At 45.3% G+C, this 22,717-nt stretch overlaps 1 protein-coding gene across 1 annotated transcript in view; it reads left to right on the top strand.

Annotated features, from left to right (window-relative positions):
- Window positions 1-18,472, top strand: part of Akain1 (A-kinase anchor inhibitor 1) — a 56,281-nt gene extending 37,809 nt beyond the window's left edge. The window contains exon 2 of the mRNA XM_048435665.3: window positions 16,491-18,472. Within this exon, the coding sequence (XP_048291622.1) occupies window positions 16,491-16,684 (194 nt within the window). The 3' untranslated portion in view covers window positions 16,685-18,472. The remainder of the gene's footprint in view (window positions 1-16,490) is intronic.
- The last annotated feature ends 4,245 nt before the right edge of the window (window positions 18,473-22,717 follow it).

Below are 22,717 nucleotides of genomic sequence, written 5' to 3'. Positions count from 1 at the left end.
TTCTGGGAGTTCATAACCTCATGGAGCGTGCACTCACGGGAAGTGGCTGGCTGATAAAAACAAAACCAACTGGGAAGCTCCTCAGAACCTACTAAGATGGGCCAGTGTGTTCTTATTCTGAAAAGTACCCAAGTTTATGGGGAGGGAGCAGAGAACAAGAACCCTCCAGCCCTGTGTGACCTGAGATCAGGAACCCTCCAGCCCTGTGTGAGCTGAGAACAAGAGCCCTCCACCCCTGCATGAGGAGAGAGCAAGAACCTTCCACCCCTGTAAGAGGCTTACTAAGATGCAAAAGGAGGCAGAGATGGGGGGATTCTGAAGCTGCTACATCGAGATGGGAACTTAGTATAAAAATCTCCAAGTTAGACATCAGCTCTGTGGCTGAGGCTGGGAAATTGAAGAAGGTTTCTAACAGCCTGACTCCTGCTTGTGTTCTTTAGTTTCCCTGCAGAGAGCTGGAGCTGGTGTTCAAAGATCATCTCTCAGGCCCTTTCTTCATGCTCTTTAGTCCACTGTGGCCAAGCAACAGAAGGGCCAAGGAGGGCAAGAACGGAGATTAATGGGAGCCAAGAAAGGAGGAGTCAGAGCAGAAATGGAAAGCTACTGGGACTGTCATCCCCTGAGCAATGCTTACTAACTGTCCCCTGGGAGCATAAGGTGTTGGGAAGAGCAGGGAACAAGACAGGGCAGAGGTGTCGCACTTGGGTTTGACTGTGCTAAGGAGAGCGGCCACATTCACTATTAATTACAGCCATATGAGGGTTTTCTCTTTTCATAGAAAGGAAGAAACTGGCTTGGGCCCACAGTCCAAAACTGTGCCAGTCACAAAAACTGTGAATCAGATCTCCTGCAGGATAGTTTGAAAACCACAGGGAGATCCATATCAGCTGAGGTGGGAGTCAGGGCAAGGCTGTCCTGCAGGCACTGAAAGCCAGGACTCTCCGTATCAGGATACAGAGTTTGCATTTCAAATTTGGTGAGAGAGTCCCAAGCAGGGTATGATTTGTCTGATTCATTTTCTTTTCTTTTCTTTTCTTTTTCAAGACAGTGTTTCCTTGTAGCTTTGGAGACTGTCCATTCTGGAGCTTGCTCTGTAGAGCAGGCTGACCTTGAACTCAGAGAGATCTGCTTGCCTTTCTTGCCTCTGCTTCCAGTGCTGGGACTTCAAATGGCCTTCTTGGCTGAGCTAAGGGAAGTTCAAAGACAAGACGGCCACTTAAATTAGAAGGAGGGACTATGAGGAAGTGAGTGGGAGGCTACTTCATGTGTTGTCTGTTTCCTGTGGAGAGGAGAAAGCCCCTGGGCTCTTACCTATTATTGTGAAGTGTGAGAGCCCCAGGCAAGGCCACAGGGAGGACACCAGTTTAGTCAGGATCAGACTTATCAGGCACAGGATACTCTGTGCCTCTAGTTCCCTGGACACTTCTGAGATTTAAGGAAGCTTCCAGGAAGAACCAGTGCCAGTTCTTGCACGGTTCCTCCACAAGTCTGAAAGGGAAGGATACTTGCCAAATTCACACTATGAGGTAAGCGCCATCTTCTCGCCCAAACCAAACAAGGATGCAACAAAAAGTCCATGGGGGCAGAGATGTAGATATTCTTAATAAAACTCTAACAAGTCAATTTCAATAACACATCATAAATGTCAGTCACCACATGTCTTAGGCTTTTATTGCTGTGAAGAGACACCATGACCCCGGCAGTTCTTATAAAGGAAACCATTAGATTGGGGCTGGCTTACAGTTTCAGAGGACTAGTCCATTATCTTCATGGCAGGACATGGCGGCATGCAGGCAGACATGGTGCTGGAGAAGGAGCTGAGAGTACTATATCTTGATCTGCAGGCAGCAGAAGGAGACTGTGTCACACAAGGCATAGTTTGAGCACATAGGAGACGTCAAAGCCTACCCCCACAATGACACACTTCTTCCAACAAGGTCACACATTCTAATAGCGCCACTCCCTTGTATGGGTTACACATTCAAAGACGTGAGTCTATGGAAGCCATACCTTCTCAAACCACCACACCATGATCATGTGGGCTGCAAGGGTGTTTCAACACACACCAATTAATAACCATAATATATCACAACAGAAAGAGGGATCAATTCAATAGATTCAGTAAAAGCATTTTATAAAATTCAACATCCTTTCAAAATAAAAGCACCAAACAAACTAGGAATAAAAGAATCACACCTCAACACAATGAAGGCTTCTGATGACGAACCACATTCCACATTTTAAGGAATGGGGGAAACCTGAAAGCATTTCTCTTAAAATACTCATGGTGTTCTCAGTAACACCACTAAAAGTCTTATACAGAGCAAATAGACAAGAGAAAGAAATTGAAAATAGGATTGGTGTTTATATCCATTAGTTCTTTCATATGCTAAACATAGTTCACAGTACACTGTGTAAGATATGTAAGATATTGGGCCTGCAAGATGGTCTAGGGGTAGAGGTGCTTGCTACCAAACATGATGACCCAAGTTTGACCTGAGACCCAGACAGCGGAAGGAGAAAATTACTCCTACCAGTTGTATGTGATATCGACACGTGTCCTGTGACACATGTGAGCATGCCCCAACCCAAGACAAATAAATACAGTTTAGTTTTAAAATTGAGAGAAATCCTAGCCACCCCTGAAGGTATCTATTATGTACAAACTTTGAAGAACTGGCCATTTAATTACCACGCCATAGTTGTTTGGGAGAGACTGGAAATGACACCCAGTTGGTGGAAGCCTAGGATTGTGGCCCTGCCCCCGACCCCATAATGGGTTTGCAAAGTCACCGCTAGGAATCAATTCACATTTTTTCTGCTTCTTGAGGTTGCTTCAGATGGCAGCCACATAGGGCACAAGGCAGGCTATGCACTATTTAGCAGACAGGATTGGTAGGGCACAAGGCAGCCCATACACTGTCTAGTGGACAGAATGCTGTATGTCTTAATTAATTTCTATTGTTGTGAAGAGACACCTTGACCAAGACAACTTAGAAAGAAAGCATTTGATCTGCAGGCTCGTGGTCCCACAGGATTCTAGTCTATCCTCATCATGACAGGAAGGACGGTTGTAGGCAGGCGTGGCACTAGAGTAGCAACTGAGAGCTTACACTCCGATTCACAGGCAGGAGGCAGAAAATGTGCTAACTGGGAATGGTGTGGACCTTTGAAACCTCAAAGCCTGTCTACCCCCAGAGACATGCCTCCTCCGGCAAGGCCACGCCTCCTGCCTATCCCCAGAGACACACCTCCTCCAACAAAGCCACACCTCCTGCCTACCTCCAGAGACACACCTCCTCCAACAAAGCCACGCCTCCTGCCTACCCCCAGAGACACACCTCCTCCAACAAAGCCACGCCTCCTGCCTATCCCCAGAGACACACCTCCTCCAACAAAGCCACACCTCCTGCCTACCTCCAGAGACACACCTCCTCCAACAAAGCCACGCCTCCTGCCTACCCCCAGAGACACACCTCCTCCAACAAAGCCACGCCTCCTGCCTACCCCCAGAGACACACCTCCTCCAACAAAGCCACGCCTCCTGCCTATCCCCAGAGACACGCCTCCTCCAACAAAGCCACGCCTCCTGCCTATCCCCAGAGACACACCTCCTCCAACAAAGCCACGCCTCCTGCCTATCCCCAGAGACACACCTCCTCCAACAAAGCCACGCCTCCTGCCTATCCCCAGAGACACACCTCCTCCAACAAAGCCACGCCTCCTGCCTATCCCCAGAGACACACCTCCTCCAACAAGGCCACGCCTCCTGCCTACCCCCAGAGACACACCTCCTCCAACAAGGCCACGCCTCCTGCCTATCCCCAGAGATACACCTCCTCCAACAAGGTCACATCTCCTCATTCTTCCCAAGCAGTTCCACCAATTGTGAACCAAGTCTTCTAATAAATACTCCCGTGGAGGCTATTCTCATTCAAACCACCACTCCATGTTTGTGCTATGAATGTCCATAGACGAAACATGGTTTCACCTGAATATATATATTTGGTTTTTCAAGACAGGGTTTCTCTGTAGGTTTGGAGACTATCCTGGAATTAGCTCTTGCAGACCAGGCTGGTCTCGAACTCATAGAGTTCCACCTGTCTCTGCCTCCCGAGATTAAAGGCATGTGCCACCACCGCCGGGCCTCACCTGAATATTTTTAAATGAATATGGGTTATTACTATCCAAATTCATTGGCGCATGACCAAATTATAGCTTCTTTTCATCGGTGTGAAAGGAGAATACATGAGATACTTTGATATTACAAATGGATTATTTCCAAAGTTCTGAAGCCTCTTTGTTCCAGGGAAGAAGGAAATAGGTCAGTGTACACCTTCCTCTGCTATCTTCCTTCCTATGTGATTTCTGCCTCCAGCGACCACGAGTGACTTGTGAGAGCTGATTTAGTTAACACTGTACTGGCTGTTTCCGGGAACTTCAATCTTTCCTTAGCCGAAGATGTTGACTACCGCAATGCCACAGCGCTTTCTAGGGAGGGGCAGCACGAGAAGGTGGTTTTAAGGGTTCATTTAAAACCCTTCGTGCTATTTCTACTCACATTGATTCTTCCCACTGTCCTAGTAAGTGAGGAGGGCCAGTATCTGGCTAATTTTACCTAGGAGAACAGAGTATTTTGTTAACTATTTAAGATCTCTGGCATTGCAGACAAATAATTTTTTTTTCCAAATCTGAGGGCAAGAAGCCTCTGGATTGCTTCTAACCTCAAAACAGGAACTGTAAGTCCGTTTTTAATAAATGGCCTGACAAACATGGTCCTTGGAGCAGTTTAAGTGGGTTTAATAAAAGAAAACTCCAACACCCCTGTCTCACTGAGTCCAGAGGTCAGGACCACTCCGCTCAATCCTACGACCTCTGGGTCTTCGAAGCTGCAGCAGGACTATGAGTGACCTGCAGGGGGCAGCAGAGGTTTCCGCGGTCCGCCCTGGTTTCCACCAGAGTGGAGCAAGGCCACCCCATGCCTGGCTTTTTCCATCCAATGGGGCCCGCGCTCTACCGCGCACCTTTGGGGCCAGGCCGCTGGGCCTTGCTTGAGGTTGTGTTTGTGCGAGGACCTGGGGGCGCACCTGGCCTAGGAGAAGGGAGGGAAGATTTATTCCGCCCAAAGACCCGCAAGCTCCACTGCTCTTGATTTCCTATTCTGGAATATTCTAGAACTCCTACTGACCACCCGAAAGTAGGGGTTGGAAGTGATGGTGTGAAAGGCAGGAACCCAAATCACTGCTAACTCCATTCTGTCCTGTACTCAGCAGAACAGCTTTGGGGCTCTATGGATTCAACCCACTTTTGGTTGAGTTTCTTGTTCTCCACGTTCTCAGAAAAATGCAATATTTAAGCATCTCCAACATAAGATTTTCATGAACATTTGCTGTGCTCCAACTTCTTCCACTGCACAATTTTTTCTTTTTCTTTTCTTTTTTTTTTCTTTTTTCTTTTGTTTTTTGAGACAGGGTTTCTCTGTAGCTTTGGAGCCTGTACTGGAACTAGCTGTTGTAGACCAGGTTAGCCTCGAACTCACAGAGATCCGCCTGCCTCTGCCTCCTGAGTGCTGGGATTAAAGGCGTGCACCACCGGGTTGTTGACTTTCCCCATCCCCTCAAACCCCACCTCCATTCTGTGTTTCCCTAGTCTGATCACCTCCCCGCTTTACAATTGTTACTTGATGTGCCCTTTTCTTCTAAGAATTCATTGGTGTTTAGGGCAGGGGAGATGGTTCAGTGTATTAAGTACTTGCTCCGCAGGTTTGACGACTGGAGTTCTGATCCCTAGAATCCACCTAAAAGCCAAATGTGACAAGGGTACATTTGTAATAGACAGAAATAACATCTCTAGAAGGGAAGAGAAGTAGGGTGGACAGCTTGCCTGGGGAATGCAGGGGAGGACAATAATATCCTCCCTCACATGGTGGAAGGAAGGACAGACACCCAAAGTTACCCTCTGACCTCCACCTAAAACAGCATCCACACACATAAGCCCCTTCATCATACACACAACATATTAAGAAATAACAAAGTTAAAGAATTTATTATTTTTGGAGCAATTTTAGGTTCACGACAGAATTAAAAGGACACGGGTTTTCCATGTGTCCTTTGTCCCTGCTCACGCACAACTTCCCACAGTTACCACACTCCACTTCACACAGTGACTTGTGAACATCACACATCTAAAGTCTGTGACACCTTAAGGCTCTTTCCCTGCGCGAGCCCCTGTGGGTTTGGTCAAGTAGACTATGATGAAAGACCCCCAGTGAGGGGAGACTCTCACTCAAGTCTCAGGATAACACGACCTCCCAGGAACTCACAAGAGACCGTCCTTTCTGCAATCACACGAGGTTTATTGACAGGACAGGAGCCAGTGCACTGGGGCCGAAACTCATAATCAACGCAGGGGAGGAGTTCGACCCCGAGTAACTGGAAGAAGGGGTTTTTAAGGGAAGAAACCACAGCCCAGTAATCCGAAGGGGGTAGGGAGGGCATCATAGAAAATTCCAAAAGTACCAGTGATGATCACAAGGGGTCAACTCCCTCTTCCTCAAGATTATTCTTAGGATTACAATCTAACTTTATCTTCAGTTAGTTCCTGAAACAGAGTCACTGAACTGGCTAATCCTAGATTTCTGATTCTTCTCCCCCTGCTTAGATTTTTGGCTCTATTTTTTCCTGCTGTGGAGGGGGGAGTCTGGATTTATCCAGGTCTTTCAATGACATGTGCCTATTATTACATAGGAGCAGTTTCACTATACAAAACATCCTCTGTGCTCTAAATGTGTATTTAATATAGACATCAAATCTACCTGGAGATAATTATGGGGATCGTAAATTAGTCAGAGTTCTGGGTGGCTCAGACCTGTTGTTGTGTTTCTTAGGAAGCAGATGCGCATGTATTTATTGGGTTGTTCCTGGACGGTGCTTTTCTAGACGGTTGGAAACTACGCTCCCGCGCTTTCCTGAGTAGGCTGCTTTATAACTGGCATTGGTCGCTGCTAACTTGGACCCTTCCATTCATTGATTTTTCTCCAATTACCTCGGTCTTTTGTGCCCGAAATAATCAAGTCCGATTCCTAGATTAAAATTGCTGTTTCCTTTCCAGGTTATATTGACACTATGCTGCATGGCTTCCCTAGGGCACTGCACCCCAGTAATAGTGTAGAAATTAAATTATGCGCTGAAATCATTTAGCAGCTCTCAAGCTAAAAGCCTTCCTTGGCGCTATTAGTGAGTCCCGTGCCTACCCTGTCATCTGGGGCCAAGAAAGACTCAGTTTGTTTTCCCCTTAGCAGTCTAAATTCCATCTGTCTTTCCAGGCCTTTTCTAGATCCTACAGATTTCCAGTGACTCAGGTCCCTTGGGTTTCCCCAGCTATGATGTGTGGTATAGATTTGACTTTATGCTGCTTTGCCACAAAAGCCTCTTAAAGGCATCTCGAGTCCAAATTGTTTGGGCTGGCCTCCTTTCCTGTGGGACCTTGTGTCTCCTCCTCCCAGACACTCAGGTTTCCTCACGTCTCGTCTCGGTGAGCCTCACTTTTGCACACCTCTGGGACTTTCCAATCTGACCTCCTGGCCTCATCTCTTCTTGTTTTTGAAAGACCTGGATAAATCCAGACTCCCCCCCCCCAGCAGGAAAAAAATAGAGCCAAAAATCTAAGCAGGGAGGGAAGAATCAGAAATCCAGGATTAGCCAGTTCAGTGTTTCAGGAACTAGCTGAAGATAAAGTTAGATTATAATCTTGAGAATAATCTTGAAACAGGGAGTTTCCCCCCTTGTGATTATCATTGGTATTTTTGGGATACTGTATTTCAGGAACTAGCTGATTATAATCTTGAATAACCTTGAGGAACAGGGAGTTGCCCCTTTGTGTTCGTCACTGGACCTCCCTACCCACTTCGGATTATTGGGCTGTGGTTTCTTCCCTTAAAAACCCCTTCTCCCTTCTCCCAGATACTCGGGGTCAAACTCTTCCCCTGTGTGGGTTATGAGTCTCGGCCCCATTGCAATGGTTCCCGTCTTCCCGTCGATTAAACCTCGTGTGATTGCAGCAAGGACGGTCTCTCATGAGTTACTGGGAGGGTCGTGTTATCCCGAGACTTGAGTGAGAGTCTTCTCATATGGGGGGGGGGGTCTTTCACTTTCTTGTTCTCACACTTTCACTGATTAGTGCCTTGTTAACACAGAAGCTCCTTTTCTGGGAATCCATTGCTCTTACCCCGGACTGGATCAGTCACCTTTGTGGTTGTTCCTCTGCCACAGTGTGTACCTCAGCTCAAAAATTCTAAGCCTGTTCAGTTACTCAGTCTAAACCCTACTCTTCTGTAAGATTATATGAGGAAAAAATGGCAGGGCTCATGCGTGTTCTGTTCAATATTTTGACCTCCCCAAGCTAGTGTTTATGCTACCGAAAATGCCCTGTAATTATTTTGTGGATGAATGCACAAACAGAAATGCTTCAGCCCGCAGGACTCTGGTCCACGGAGTGGTGCCCTGCACAGAGGTGTTCCGTAACTATCTCTGTGGTTCTCAGACTGAGCCTCTAAATATCCAGTCATAGACGGGGAAGGGGCTTCCACATAGGGGAACTGATGGCAGGCCGGGGCTACAGGGGGAGAAAAGCTAATTCATTGTCTTCTGTGGTGTAACCACCATGTAACCCTTGCTCCAGAGGAGAGTGCCACACTCCTGGCAGCTCACAGGGCTCTGGCGACACTGGTTAAGCCCAGCTGGTAACAAAGTGAAAACAAAAATACCAAAGAAGACAGGAACAAAGGGTGGAGATTTGGTAGGAGGAGATGGTCTTGTGTGGGTTAGAGGAGGGACGGGGGGGGGGGGCGGCAAAGTAACCAGACGATATTACATACGTGTGTGAAATCATCAAAGAATATATTCATTAAAAAGTCTTTGCAATTCTTCTTATTTTGTTCTGTAGGAAATTTTAACGAGCTCCATGTAGTTTGTGAGTGTAGCCACACCCTGACGTATGTTGGGGTCCTCAGAATGAATCTGTTCCACTTTGACTGAAGGTCAGAGAGCTCAGACCTCTTCTTGCTCCTTCAAGGTCATGGGATAGGATGCTTGACCTAAGGAGTGTTTACAGGACAAAAGGATGTTTTGACCAAGGGTGTGGTTTGATGTTTGGAGAGGTGAGGAGGAAATTGCTTTGTTTGTTCTTTGTCATGGTAAAGAAGTCCTTTGCTGCCCACTTGTGACTGGGGTATATGACAACTTTGAATAATGAACTTGAGGCTGGAATACAGTATTCACTGGACACCCCACTGATTCTCTCTGTTGTCTCTTGTATATTCCTCTCCTCAATCCACATCCCCTCCTCTGGAACACAAGGACCCCTAGGGCCGGATCCGACAGAAATAATATTCCTGGCCACTGCAGGCAGAGTCACTGGGCCTTCTTGCTGCCCCACACATGATTCGGTAGGTGTGAGAGTTATAATACCAGGATACCGCTTAAATATGATCAGAAGTGTTCTTCCCTTGCTGACGATACTATGTCATCAAAACTACTTTTGGAGACTCTAAACTGTCCTGATGTGGTTATGGTGTGTGTGGGGAAAGCGTGGATTAGGGAGGTTAGCATCAAGCTAGAAAAGCAGGGGCTGGAGCTTTACCATTCTCAGTTCCAAAGCGGGGCAGGCAGCAGAGCTTCATTAGCCATGGGCACAGATGGGTGAGACTTAACATCTGGTCCTTCATGAAAAATTCCTGTGTGCACAGAGCAGAGAAAAGACTGTGCTTTCCATTATTAAAGGGACCATAATGAATTCTCCTCCTCTGTGTCTCATATTCTGGTCATTGATGAATGACAACACTGTCCTTATAATATCAAACGACAAAAAAAATGCCTGGCTGGTTGCCCCCGGCAACTTGATATATTGAGAGCACATGGGGACAGAGGTGGCGGGCCCTCTGCTGTCCTGAAGAGAACATTTACCCCTGGCAGATTTGGTGACCCCCTGGCAGATTTGGTGACCCCCGGCAGTTTTGGTGACCTCCGGCAGATTTGGTGACCCCTGGCAGATTTGGTGACCCCTGGCAGATTTGGTGACCCCTGGCAGATTTGGTGACCCCTGGCAGATTTGGTGACCCTCTGGCAGATTTGGTGACCCTCTGGCAGATTTGGTAACCCCCTGGTATATTTGGTGACCCCCGGCAGATTTGGTGACCCCCCCTGGCAGATTTGGTGACCCCCGGCAGATTTGGTGACCCCTGGCAGATTTGGTGACCCATCAGACAGTGATGAGAGCTTAGAGGTACTGTTGGTGCCACAGCCTCTGTCACTCTCTGTGTGATGCAGATAAAGTCACCGTTCAGATCCTGTCTCTAAACTGCATGGCAACGCGACCCCATATCAACCCCACTGCAGGAGAATATGATAAGGTGAACTTAACAGAGGTAAACAGCATTTAGGTTTCTGGAGTTAAGGACTGATGCGAATTTGTATCTTCCCATAGTTGTTAGATGCATAATTTTAAGTTATCCATAAAGATTAATACCAATTATTAGCTGAGCAGGACCAGCTAAAAAAGGGTTCTTGACAGGGTCCTGGGGTGGGGGAATTGGGATGAAAAAGAAATAAAGAGCTGATGAAGAGTTAAAAGCTGGGGTCTGGAGGGCAGCAAGGGTCAGCAAGTTTACTAACATTTTATAACTCTCAAGTGTGTGTGTGTGTGTGTGTGTGTGTGTGTGTGTATGTATGTGTGTGTGAGAGAGAGAGAGAGAGAGACAGAGAGAGAGAGAGACAGAGAGAGAGAGGTTCAAGATATCTCAAGTTCACCTTTAACAAGTGAATTCTGGGATGCAAACAACATTTCACATCTCAGCATCTAGACCATTTGACCACATTCATGGGAAGAAATGTCAAGTTCCTGTTCCTGGACTATGGCAACCCAGGCCCTAGTGCCAGTCCACAGCTGGTCTACCAGGCATGACCCATCTAGGTGAGGGGAAATACCCGTATCCAATCATCAGGGCCTCAGGGAAACTCCCAATCCCATCTAGACAGCAACCGTGAGCCACGTGTCAATTAAATTCTTTAGATACTTTCCACCAGGGTGTATATAGTGATATTTTGTTTATGTTTTTAACAAATAAAGCTTGTCTGAAGATCAGAGTACAGAGCTAAGCCACTAGAGGCCAGGGAGTGGTGACTCACACCTTAAATCCTAGGACTCAGGGGACACAGGCAGAGGGATCTCTGTTAGTTCAAGGCTACCCTCGGCCACACAAAAGTGAACCTATCTAAAACAGAATTCTGACAAAGGTGATCCCAGGACTTGGGATCCCACTCCTTTAATCTCAGCACTAGGGAGGTAGAGACAGGAGAGACATGACTGGGCAAGAGAGGAATGTAAGGCAGGAGGAGGTGAGAGCTCATTGCTGTCTGAGGTTTGGTGGAGACAGCTGCAGCCTGTGGATAGGATTGTCCATTTTGGTCTGAGCATTGGTAGAGGTAAAAGGTCTCTCTAGGGGTTGGCCTCTCTGCTTATCTGATCCTCTAATATCTGACTCTGGGTTTTAGTTATTAAGAACAATTAGAATTTGAGCTCCAGAGGGGTGAGACACGCACTGAGGAGGAAGCTCTGACAGGGATGGCAGGGAGCAGCAGACTTCTGGAATGCTGGACATCCACAGGTTAGGCCTGATGGACCCTGGAAAGCAAGGCATTCTGGGTGCTCGGGCAGGGGGAGGGACTAACAATTTTCCACAGGAAGATACTGAAGACCAATTTAACTGTATCGCATTCTTGACTTTGCTTTGGGTGTTTTTACTTTAGAGCTAATTAAATCAATTCGTCATCTTTTGTGGAACAGGTATTGACAATAATATGCTAGTTAGCCCAGAGGACGTTCGCGTCATTAAAAACCAGGCAGGAGGCCACCTAAAATGCGTAGGTGAACATTACATTACAGCAAGTTAAATGCCTGTGAGGAAATGGCAAGGCTCCAGGCATTTCTGGGGCTGCCTCTGCCTTCTGTCAGGTTGTACTACACATCTTCACTTTAAACTTGTGGGAGAAGCTGCATCTCCACCAGGATTTTCTCCAACACTATGTTTCTGTAAATGAATTCTTGGCTTAGACATCAGTACTATGTTGGACAAAGAACACATGTTCTGCCTACATCTCAAGGGCCTGAGTGATTTCTTCTTTCAAGGAGCTGTTTTCCTACCTGTGGGTTTGACTTCCCTAGCCACAGATGAATGGATCGGCAAAAATGGCAGACAGACAACCCTTGATAACAATTGACCCTACCTTTCTGTGGTTGGTGGTGATGCGCTAGGTCTAACACTCTCTCCTAAAAATTTCAGCTTAAGATATAAGGGCCAGGGAGCTGGGATACTGTGGTGATATCTTGTTTGTACAAATAAAGCTGGCCTGAAGATCAGAGGGCAGTTAGCCACTAGCCAACCATAGAGGCAGACCTGGAGGTCTATACAGACAGACAGTGTAATGGAAAAATTACATTTCCATTGTACATGGAAAAAGCTGCAGATCCCCGAGCAGCTTGCTGCGGGATCCCGAAAGCAGCCAGTCCCAGTCAAGGATGGTGCACGAGACCACACGGCAGGTCTCTGAAAGTGGCTGGTCCCCGGAAGCAGCAAGCCATGTGGCTGTTGGTGGGCGAGAGATAAACGGATAGGCACACCATGCAGAGTGAAGTTGGATATTTATTTACTGGTTGTGGAAGGGAGGGGAGAAGGGGAGAAGAGCAGAGAGCAGAGAAAGAGAGGGGGAGAGAGAGGGGAGAGAGAGAGAGAGACGGAAGCTGCCCCCCCCCCCCAAGAGGGAGCTGGAAAAGAGAGAGAACTCAGGCTGGAAGCTGAAGATCAACTTGCCTCAGCGGATGGGGGAGGGAGTGGGCATGGCTTGTCTCTTAAAGAATCAGAACAACCATTATAGACAGGAAGTGATATGGCTGGGCAGAGAGAGGAAGTGATAGGGTGGGAGGAGACAGGAACTCACTCTCCTTTTGGCTGGGAAGTTGAGTAGGTAAGGTGGCTGTGGTTTTGCTCTTCCATCTCTCTGATCTCTCAGCATTTCCCCTATATCTGACTCAGGGCTTATTATTAAGACCTATTAGAACTCTTGATACAGGATGCCTGTGAGAAGCCTGTAAAATCAGGAAACAAGACAAGTCACAGAGAAGCAGAGACTTGAGTGAGCACTTGTGTAGTAAGAAGGAACGAGTGGCGTTCCCACCGCCTGGCTAGCTGAACCGCGAAATAACAACACACAAATTGTATTCATTTAAACACTGCCTGGCTCATTAGTTCTAGCCTCTTATTGGCTAACTCTCACATCTTGATTCAACCCATTTCTAATAATCTGTATGTCACCATGAGCTCGTGGCTTACCGGGAAAGATTCAGCATGTCTGACCTGGCAGCTTCATGGCAGGCGGCTCTTTGTCTCTGCCTCCTTTCTCCCAGCATTCTGTTCTGTCTACTCCGCCTATCTAAGTTTTGCCCTATCAAAAGGCAAAGGCAGTTTTCTTTATTCAACCAATGAAAGCAACACATAGAAAGAAGACTCTCCTACACCAATCATGGAACTGGGGAGAGCATAGAATTACTGGAGAGGTTGTTGGCTGGTAGCAGCCGATGAGAGCTGACACTCTCTTGGCAAAGGATAACCCAGATAATGCAATGGCTGGAGCTAGGAGGCTCATCTTAGAAGTCGCCTATGGGACTCCTGTCCCTACAGTCACTGCTCTGTCCTTTCTTTATAGCTTAGGGGAGAGGGAGGGGATGCACCCAAATGTCCGATGCACAAGTATGCCGCATTTCTTTTTCTTCAGTGGTCTCTTAAGTGCTCTTGGTCATGTCTCTTCCTTTGTGCCTTCCTTACAAGTGACTTTGTTCCTCATCTCCTATGCAAGTGAATATTCATGACCCAAGACGAAGAGGTCATGAGGACAATGAGAGGCTAGCTCACAGAGGGCATCAGCCATGTCAACCTGGCTATTGAGGGGCCCCATAGACTATGGCACACACCAACTTTGACTTATTAATCCATTTATATTTGTAATGACTGAGTGAAGACATGATAATTTAGCTTAAATATTAGGTCAGTGCTCAATTTAGACGGTTCCCTTTCTCATTTAAGATTCACTTTACAGCCGAGGATGACCTTGAACTCATGACCCCCTTGCCTTTATGTAACATGAGGATTACAAGGGTGCACTGCTATGCCTAGCTTCTTTAACAAGTCTTCAAAGAGAAACTGATTGCTCTCTCTCTCCATCCTGTCTTTTGTTTCCTTACAACTCCAGTCCGGATGGTGCTTATTTGGTGTCCCTCGTGCAGGCTAAGGTTGTATTGTACCGAACATCAGGATAATGACACAGGAGGAAGGGAAGTCCTCAGATAACCCGGAGGCACAAACCACAGACACACTGGGGTCTATCTGTAGTGCTACAGGGGAGAATACAAGTATCCTTGTCCATGGGGCAGTCTCATGTTTCCGTCTTTCTGTTCCCACAACATAGTCTGCCCCCTCACTAATAGACCATGACAGGCTTTCCCTAGATGCTTACCTGGTACCAGAGTCTGCTCAGAGTTCTGACTGGATGTTACATCACTTTGCCCCATACCAATCTTCTTTAATGGGTGTTGCCAGCCATTGCACAGATGTGCAAGTGAATGTTGAAAGGTTAAGGGTCTTGCACAAGATCACATGGCTGTGTGGGGCAGGAGGCTTTGAATGAGGCCCTGAAGTACCTTAGAACGCATTTTCCTAGGCTGACCATTCGCTATTGGATAACAGTTGGTGTGCTCTTCCCTGGGGAGACTGTTTGTACTGCACCCAGCATTCCTTAGTTGCCTGTAGTGCTTTGTGTAGTGGTGAGGCCTCCTGGCCTATTATGTCTACCGCTGTTGTCCTTGTTCAGCCCAGGTTTAGGCAGCATTGTTGGTGAAATTTTCTGGGTGTGGTTTCTGACTTTTTTTTTTAACCAGACCAGAAACACACATATAAGTAACATGAAATTGGTGTGGGAGAATTGTCTATATTCTGTCAATCATATTTTAATAAAACGCTGATTGGCCAGGCAGGCAGTATAGGCGGGAAAGCCAGACAGGAAGTAGAGGTGGAACAAAGAGACTGGGAGCATTCTGGGACACAGGAAGCTCCCTCCGTAGTTCTGCCCAGATCACCAAAGAGGCAACATGTGAGCTGCCATGCTGAGAAAGGTACTGAGCCGTGTGGCTAACATAGATAACGATAATGGATTAATATAAGTTACAAGGACTAATAAGAAGCCTGACCTAATGGGCCAATCAGCTTTATAACTTATAGAGATCTCTGTGTGATTGATTTTCTCTGGGACTTGCCGACTGTGGGGTACTGGGCGGAACAGATACCCCAACAAGCTAGCCCCTCATGTTACATGAAATAGACTGAGTGGGTTATATTTAGGAATATATACATATTTGTATATAACAACAATTAATGAAGAGGCCATGACTTTGAACAGAAAGGAGGGATATATGGGAGATTTGGGAGGGAAGAATGGAAAAAGGGAAAATACTGTAACTATATGAAACTCTCAAAAAATAAAAGAAGCAGCAACAACAATAAAAACATTCTTCTACTAGCAGTTCCCTGTTGTCTCTTTTTTCTTTTTAAATTATTTTCTTGAAAATTTCTTATATGTCCATACTTTACATCATTGTCGTGATATTTCATTTGTATTTTAATAAATAAAGCTTGCCTGAAAATCAGAGAGTAAAACAGCTGTCCTGGTCAGCCCTACATACCAGGCAGTGGTGACACATGCCTTTAATCCCAGTAGCCACAGTAGTTTGCCATAGAAACTGGTGGTAGTGGTGCGCGCCTTTAATGCCAGCCCTAGAGAGGAATGTAAGATGGGAGGAGACAGCTGTCACTCACAGTCTCATTCTGAGATTCCTGAAGGCAGGATCGCCATGTTGGGTTGAGGAAGAGATAAGAGCCAGTGACAGGCTGTTTTGCTTCTCTGACCTTCAGGTTGACCCCAATATCTGTCTCTGGGTTTTTATTAATTGTGCTACACATCATATTCATTCCTCCTGTTCCCTTCCATTCTCATGTCCCTCTACCCTCACTCTCAACTTCATGGCCCCTTTGCCTTTGATTATATGTAATATATATACAATCATGTGCGGCATGTATGATATATATATGATTCCTGCTTAGTCCATTTAGTGTTGCTCTCATGTACATGTCTTTAGGGATGAACACTTGAGGTGTGGCTATGTCCCTTACTAACAGACTTCTCAGAGGACTTCAATATCCAGGGCTGTCTTGTGACCACCTCTAGCAGTTGGGCATTCTAGGATGACGAGAACATTAACTGGGGTGCATTGCAGGGCAAATCAATGGAGGGGTACAATAACAGCTTCTGTTATGAGGGCTCCCCTACCCCTCCAGAGTCACAGCTCCTGAAGTTAACTTCTCTCTTCCTTTTCATGCCTTTTCCTAGGTGAGAAGCCTGGGACTGAGCCAGAGGAGGTGAAGCTTCAGAATGCCAGCAAGCAGATTGTACAGAACGCCATTCTGCGAGCCATGCAGCAAGTCTCCCAGGAGAGCCTGCGGAGGGAAGGCAGACCCGGTGACAGCCGGGCCAGAAGCCAGCTGGGAGGGTGCGAGCTGACCAAGAAGCACGAAAAGAAGTAATAGGTGCTGGGTCTGGCTCTTGTCATCTTGGTTTCTGCCTTTTCTGGTAGTGTAGGATGTGCCACCAGATGTTGCCAATAAGCAAACCAAAGTGTCATGGATGCCCATCAGTAGGATGAGTTCATGCTAGTCTTTGTGACAAGCTGTGGTTTGCAAACCTGCATTAGGGACTCTTCATATCTGTGGGGAGACTCCGGGAGCAGCTGAGCCAGATGTGGCACTCACACTGCAGACGTCATTTTGTAACACAACCTATTTTCCTATTTCTTAAAAAAAAAGAGTCTACATTTTGTTTATTTATGCATTTTTCCCATGAATTCAACCAGTGGTCTTTATGGCCCTTCTGAGTTACTGAGAGTGGTTCTGTGTTCTTCATAAATATTAAAAGATACACTAGAAAGATGAAGGAATGGAGCTTTAGCCCTGTTCAGACAGACACTTGATGACTTTTCTGTTGAGAGTTCAGGTTCAAGGTCAAACTGAGCAGAGCAGAATCCAGCCCCAGCCCTGTACAAGAGCTTACGTTTATATTTCTCTAAGGAAGGACTGTGTTTATGCCTTGTGAGACCTCAGTCTTTCCTCTGTTCTCGGAGTTGTTTGTTGACATTTACCTTCTGCGCAGAGATCTGGTGGGGACAGGATATTTCTTCTTAACTCCAGATTAAAAGAGATGGCTGAACCTGCACTCATGAGTTTTCTTTGGCAGTCTAAAGGGAACAGCACACACTCTGAGCTTCTAGCTGCTCCCCATCCTGGACTTACCAACCCTTGAAGCTGGAGAGGGCAGTCAGCCTCCTTGGCCAGGCTGAGCCCGGTGATGGCTATGCATCTTTGCTAGTCCTTTACTGACAGATTTCCCTCTCCCACGAAAAGAATCAGCGTGACCTTTTTCTTTTAACATTATCAAAATTATAAGGCCAGGAATAAGAACTGTGAAGACATGGGAAACTTTTGTTTTTTCTTTTTAATTCTCCGAGGTGTGTGAACAGAATGAGAAGAGGAATGTGGCTGTGGGCTGAAGGCATTTGGAGAGAAGTGTGTGCACGTGCGCCAACACAACCACCTCCATTCCACACGACAGCCTCCTGCTGCTCCCGTGTGGACAACAGGTGTCTCTCTCAAGTCTTTCAGAGCCTCCTTTACTGTGCTTCATGGAAACCACTGAGCTGGTGCTACTGGGGACAGAGGAAGAAGTCAACCTTGGCTAAAACCCTCCAGGCTACAGAGTATCAGTGTCTACATTGGCATTCACTCTAAAAGACACATATTGCTAGTGTTTACACATCTCCCAAATTCAAATCTGCCATGCTATGTGTGGCCGGGGATACTACAGATAACAGTAAATAATAATAATAAAAAGAACCATTCACCACATTAGACTATATTTGGTGATGCATAGGTGGAACAAATTAATCCTGGGAGAGAATTCACAGGGGAAATAAGAGGGGGTTAAATTTTAGATATTGTTTATTCATCAATTTTTTTTAAAGCAGAACTCATGGCAATTAAAGAACAAACTTAAGTCAACCTAAAATCATATGACTGAATTTGTGGCAGTCTTATAGCATGGGCAATGGGAATAAGTATATTTGGAGAAATTTTTCATACGTTCCCACAAATAAGAAACGTAACCCGTGCCTGCACTTTGTAGGTGGCCTGACACTGTGTCTCTGCTAAGACATCTGACTCGACCCAACCTTGTTTTACTGTCAAATGGCAGAAGCATAATATGTTTCCTTTCTTCTCTGGCGTGTATGCACTAATAAACAAGGGACCTGGGAAATATAATTGATTTCTGTATTTAAATACTATTTATAAATAAATTATATTTAGCTTTTAAATATGTATCCTTGTAAAGCAGTTTTCTATACGTTCTTGTTTGGCTCATATTATGTGACTCTTACCTGCATAAAGGCTTTCCAGGGAAATGTGTCTTCAAACTCTTCCATACCATAGGCAGAGTGCTAACTGTTTAAAGTCCCTTTACCTTGACTAAGGAGAGCTTTGACTATAGAAAAGAAGCGTACTTATTATTTTTGTTTCAGATAGGATTTCACTGTGTAGACCTGGCTGTCCTAGAACTATATACACCAGGCTGGCCTCTAACTCACAGATATTCCCCTGTCTCTGCCTCCTGAAAGCTGGGATTAAAGGCGTGCATCACACTGCTTTGCAAGAAATGGAGAGCAAAGGTAAGGAGAGCGGTCCTGTCAAGTGTTCATTACGATTTTCCTGAGGTGGAAAGTCTGAAGCAAGAAATAGTGACACCGAGTCCTGAGAGGTCAGGGTGAAGCGGAGCGACCAGAGCCTTTAGGGGTTTATGAATTCTGAAGAGATCTATGACGATTCAGTCATAAGAACAGTGTGGCTACTGTACTCTTGAGTCACCCTCAGTCCAATGATAAGGCTATTGGGTTTCACAAGGGGGCATGGAGTTTCTTGCCTGTTTCCTCTTGGTTACTGTCATAAGTCAGTCCTCGGCTCTGTTTTCAGAACTAGGGGAACATTTATTTAATGTCCTTTATGACTTTGATGTACTGCAAGGTGAAGCACATGAGAGTTTCCCAGCTCTGTGTGTTCAGCTGTTCACGCCTGGCTTGGCTGTCTCCAGGAGAGAACTAAAGACAGGGATCCTTCCATGTGGCTTTGCTTCTCTGTAACCCTCTCTTCAGTGCAAACACTGTTGCAAATAGACCCAGAACAACTCACTGGCTTCCTGGGCTTTATTCTTCATCACGTCCCCACTTCTTTTAGGCATCAGTTGCTTAATCTTTTCATTAGGGGATTTTTTTATAGGTTACTAATAAATTAAGGGGATATTTTTAAATCATTGAATTTGTGCCATTCAGTGAACAAGCACCTGGCTGTTTTTCAAGGTGGTTTTATGACCTCTGTGATAAAATAATAACGAAGAAGGGAACTACAGGCTTATCCATGGAAATAAGGGTAACTTTCTTCGCACTTGTAGTGTCCACATAGATGGAAAGAACTGGTATGCGATCAAATTCCTCCTGTAAGAGAAGGTGGCAATGGAAACAATGTCTCCTCTCTTGAGTTGGCAGTGTTTGTCTGGAATGTATGACCACCCGTTACCTTCTTTGTCTCCCTGCCACAGCCTCACAATAAGATGCAGGAAGAGAAGAGTTTCCAAGGTCTGAGGGGGGTTAATACAACATCAGCGCAAGAGTGAGCACTACTGGGCTTGACACGGAGGAGACCACTGAGCTCAAACTGAATTCTTGAATCACTTAAGACCCAAATTTTAGGAATATTTATGTTAAGATGGAAGAGTAAGAAAGTCTTACAGAATAGTTTTCTGAATGAACAACTTAAAACCAAGAAAACAAAAGGACAACAAAACTATTTGCCAGTGGCAGAAACCCAATCTCATTAGCTTCCAACAATGGCAGCTGAATTAGTCAGCTGTATGTTACTATAATGAAATGCTTGAGGCAATTAAGCTATAAGGGCAAAGGGTTGATTTAGCTTATTGTTTCAGAGGTTCTATTTCGAGACTGGGTATCACATAGCTTGGGGATCCTACTGATAGTAACATTCTGTAAGAAGAGTTTTGAGGTCTAGCGCACCAATGATACTGTGATTCGTGGAGCAGAAGCAAACCGGCAGACCAAGGTTTCACAGTCTCCTTTAAGGAATTGCTCCTGATCACCCAAATACTTCCCACAAGGCTCCACCTCCTAAAGACTCTACCGCCCTCTGATAACATCACCCTGAGGACCAAACCTTTAATGCATCGACTTTAGACACTCACCTGAACCGTACTATTCACATGGAAACAGGAAATGGTAGAGAGTAAAACCATACCAGAGGACAGGAAGTGCATCCATTTTTATGCCATTTGTTAGAAAACATATCTGTTTGTACATTGTGCCCCAAGTCTGATGTGAAGACATTGAGGTGGTTTTGCCTTTTGTTCTTGGTAGCATGCAAATATAGAAAAGATCTTTGGGAGGAAATATGTGAGGCAGGAGAGACAACCTTCAGACAAAACTGGAAAACTCATCTAACAAAAAGGAAAAAAAATGAAAGAAAAGAGAAGGACATGTGCATATTTCTAAAGTATATGATATGCTAGAAAATATATGCAAAATTATTAATGGCCATACTACTAGAGTATAAGAAGAATTCTTAAAACTTGTGAGCTGAGAGCAAGTAATTGTTAAGGACCAATTTCCATACTGAAATCAGGTTTCTTCAGAATGATGTTCAATGCCCCAACACAAGCGTGAAAGGCAATCAAAGAGCTGTGGAGAAGGGACAGGGTAAGGGGTAAGTCAGCTGTCATTCACAGAAAGGATGTCGCTTTACAATAAAAACAAGCATGGAGGGTCTTAGTGGTCACCCATGCTCATGATCCTCTGGGCAAACGAATTTCTCACTATGAATTTGAGCTGACAAAAGATAAGTGAAAATAAATGTGTAAGGAATGGTGTGATGGTTTGAATAGGCTTGGCCTCTGTAGGCTCCTGTGTTTGAGTACTTGGCCTATAGAGAGTGACACTATTAGAAGGTGTGGCCTGGTTGGAGTAGATGCGGTCTTATTGGAGGAAGCCTGTCACTGTGGGGAGAGGCTTTGAAGTCTCATATGCTCAAGTTCTGCCCAATGTGAGACACAGTCTCCTTCTGCTGCCTGCGGATCAAGATGTAGAACTTTCAACTCCTTTTCCAGCACCATGCCTGCCTGCAAGCAGCCTCACCATGACAATAATGGACTAAACCTCTGAGACTGAAAGTCAGCTCCAATTAAATGTTTTCTTCCTTTCTGAAAGTTGCTGTGGTCATGGTGTCTCTTCACAGCAGGAGAGACCCTGACCAGGACAAATGGAGAGGGTGTGTGGGCAGGGTGAGTGCAGAACAGTGCTCCTACCAGTGTAAAGTGGACAGAAGAGAGTTGTGACCATTCCATTACAAAGGAAAAATGTACACTGGCATGTCTCATCGGCATGGAAGGATTACTAACAAAACTCAGGACACAGGTAAGGGAAATGACATCATGGTAAGGATTTCACCTGCTAAAGAAAGGATTTATATGGCTTCAACTAGAATGATCTAGTTCACAAATCCAAGGAGTTCCAATTGTTTACTAGTGTTTCTAGTTCCTTCTTAGCTGTAGAGCAATGCATCAGAAAAGAATAGAATAGGAGAGTTATGCAAATTACAGTCATTCTTTTAGCTTCCACCTTCTCTTTTTACCTTTCCAATAAATTCAAAAGAAATCCAGTATAATGTCCAGGTAGCAAGAAGTCTCTGTCAATTCTAGAGTTCTGGAAGTAGTTTACAATGCACTTCCTGTTTTCTTAGGTAATATTATATCCTTCTGGAATCTTTGGTGGAGTTGAAGAATTTATAGTTTTCCTTAGTTATGATAAGAGATAAAGTAGATATAAATATTGTAGCTATAATTCTTGCCTGCTTTTTTATATGTAGTTTTACTATGCTAACATTAAAACCTTCCTTTTTATTTAAACAGAAAAGAAGAGGTAATATGGGATTTCCCTTTGTATGCTGTGAATACAATTGGTAAATAAAGAAACTGCCTTGGCCTGTTGATAGGGCAGAACTTAGGTAGGTGGGGAAAACTAAACTGAATGCTGGGAGAAAGAAGGCAGAGTCAGAGAGAAGCCATGTAGCCCAGCTAGAGACAGATGCTAGAACTTTAGCTGGTAAGTCACAGGCACGTGGTGACACACAGATTAATGGAGATGGATTAAATTAATAAGTAGGAGCTAGCCAATAAGAAGCTATAGCTAATAGGCCAAACAGTGATTTAATTTAGTTTCTGTGTGATTATTTCGGGGTCTGGGTGGCTGGGAAATGAACAAAAGGCTTCCTACAACAGACTTTGCTCATGTCTTTCACCAGGGGAAGTATCCTTTGATGAACAGCATGAATTTTGTTGGATATGATGGCCAATGGTACCTTTGCAGAGGAAAATATTTCTTTTGACTCTTAGAATGAGGCCAAAGGTTGTTCACAGTTTAAGTAATGAGAGAGAAAAGGATGTTCTATTCT

The sequence above is a fragment of the Myodes glareolus genome, chromosome 27 (assembly GCF_982192425.1).
Source record: "Myodes glareolus chromosome 27, mMyoGla1.1, whole genome shotgun sequence".
Lineage (NCBI taxonomy): Eukaryota > Metazoa > Chordata > Mammalia > Rodentia > Cricetidae > Myodes > Myodes glareolus.
Note: the sequence above shows the minus strand (reverse complement) of the source record. Positions and strands in the feature narration are given on the sequence as shown.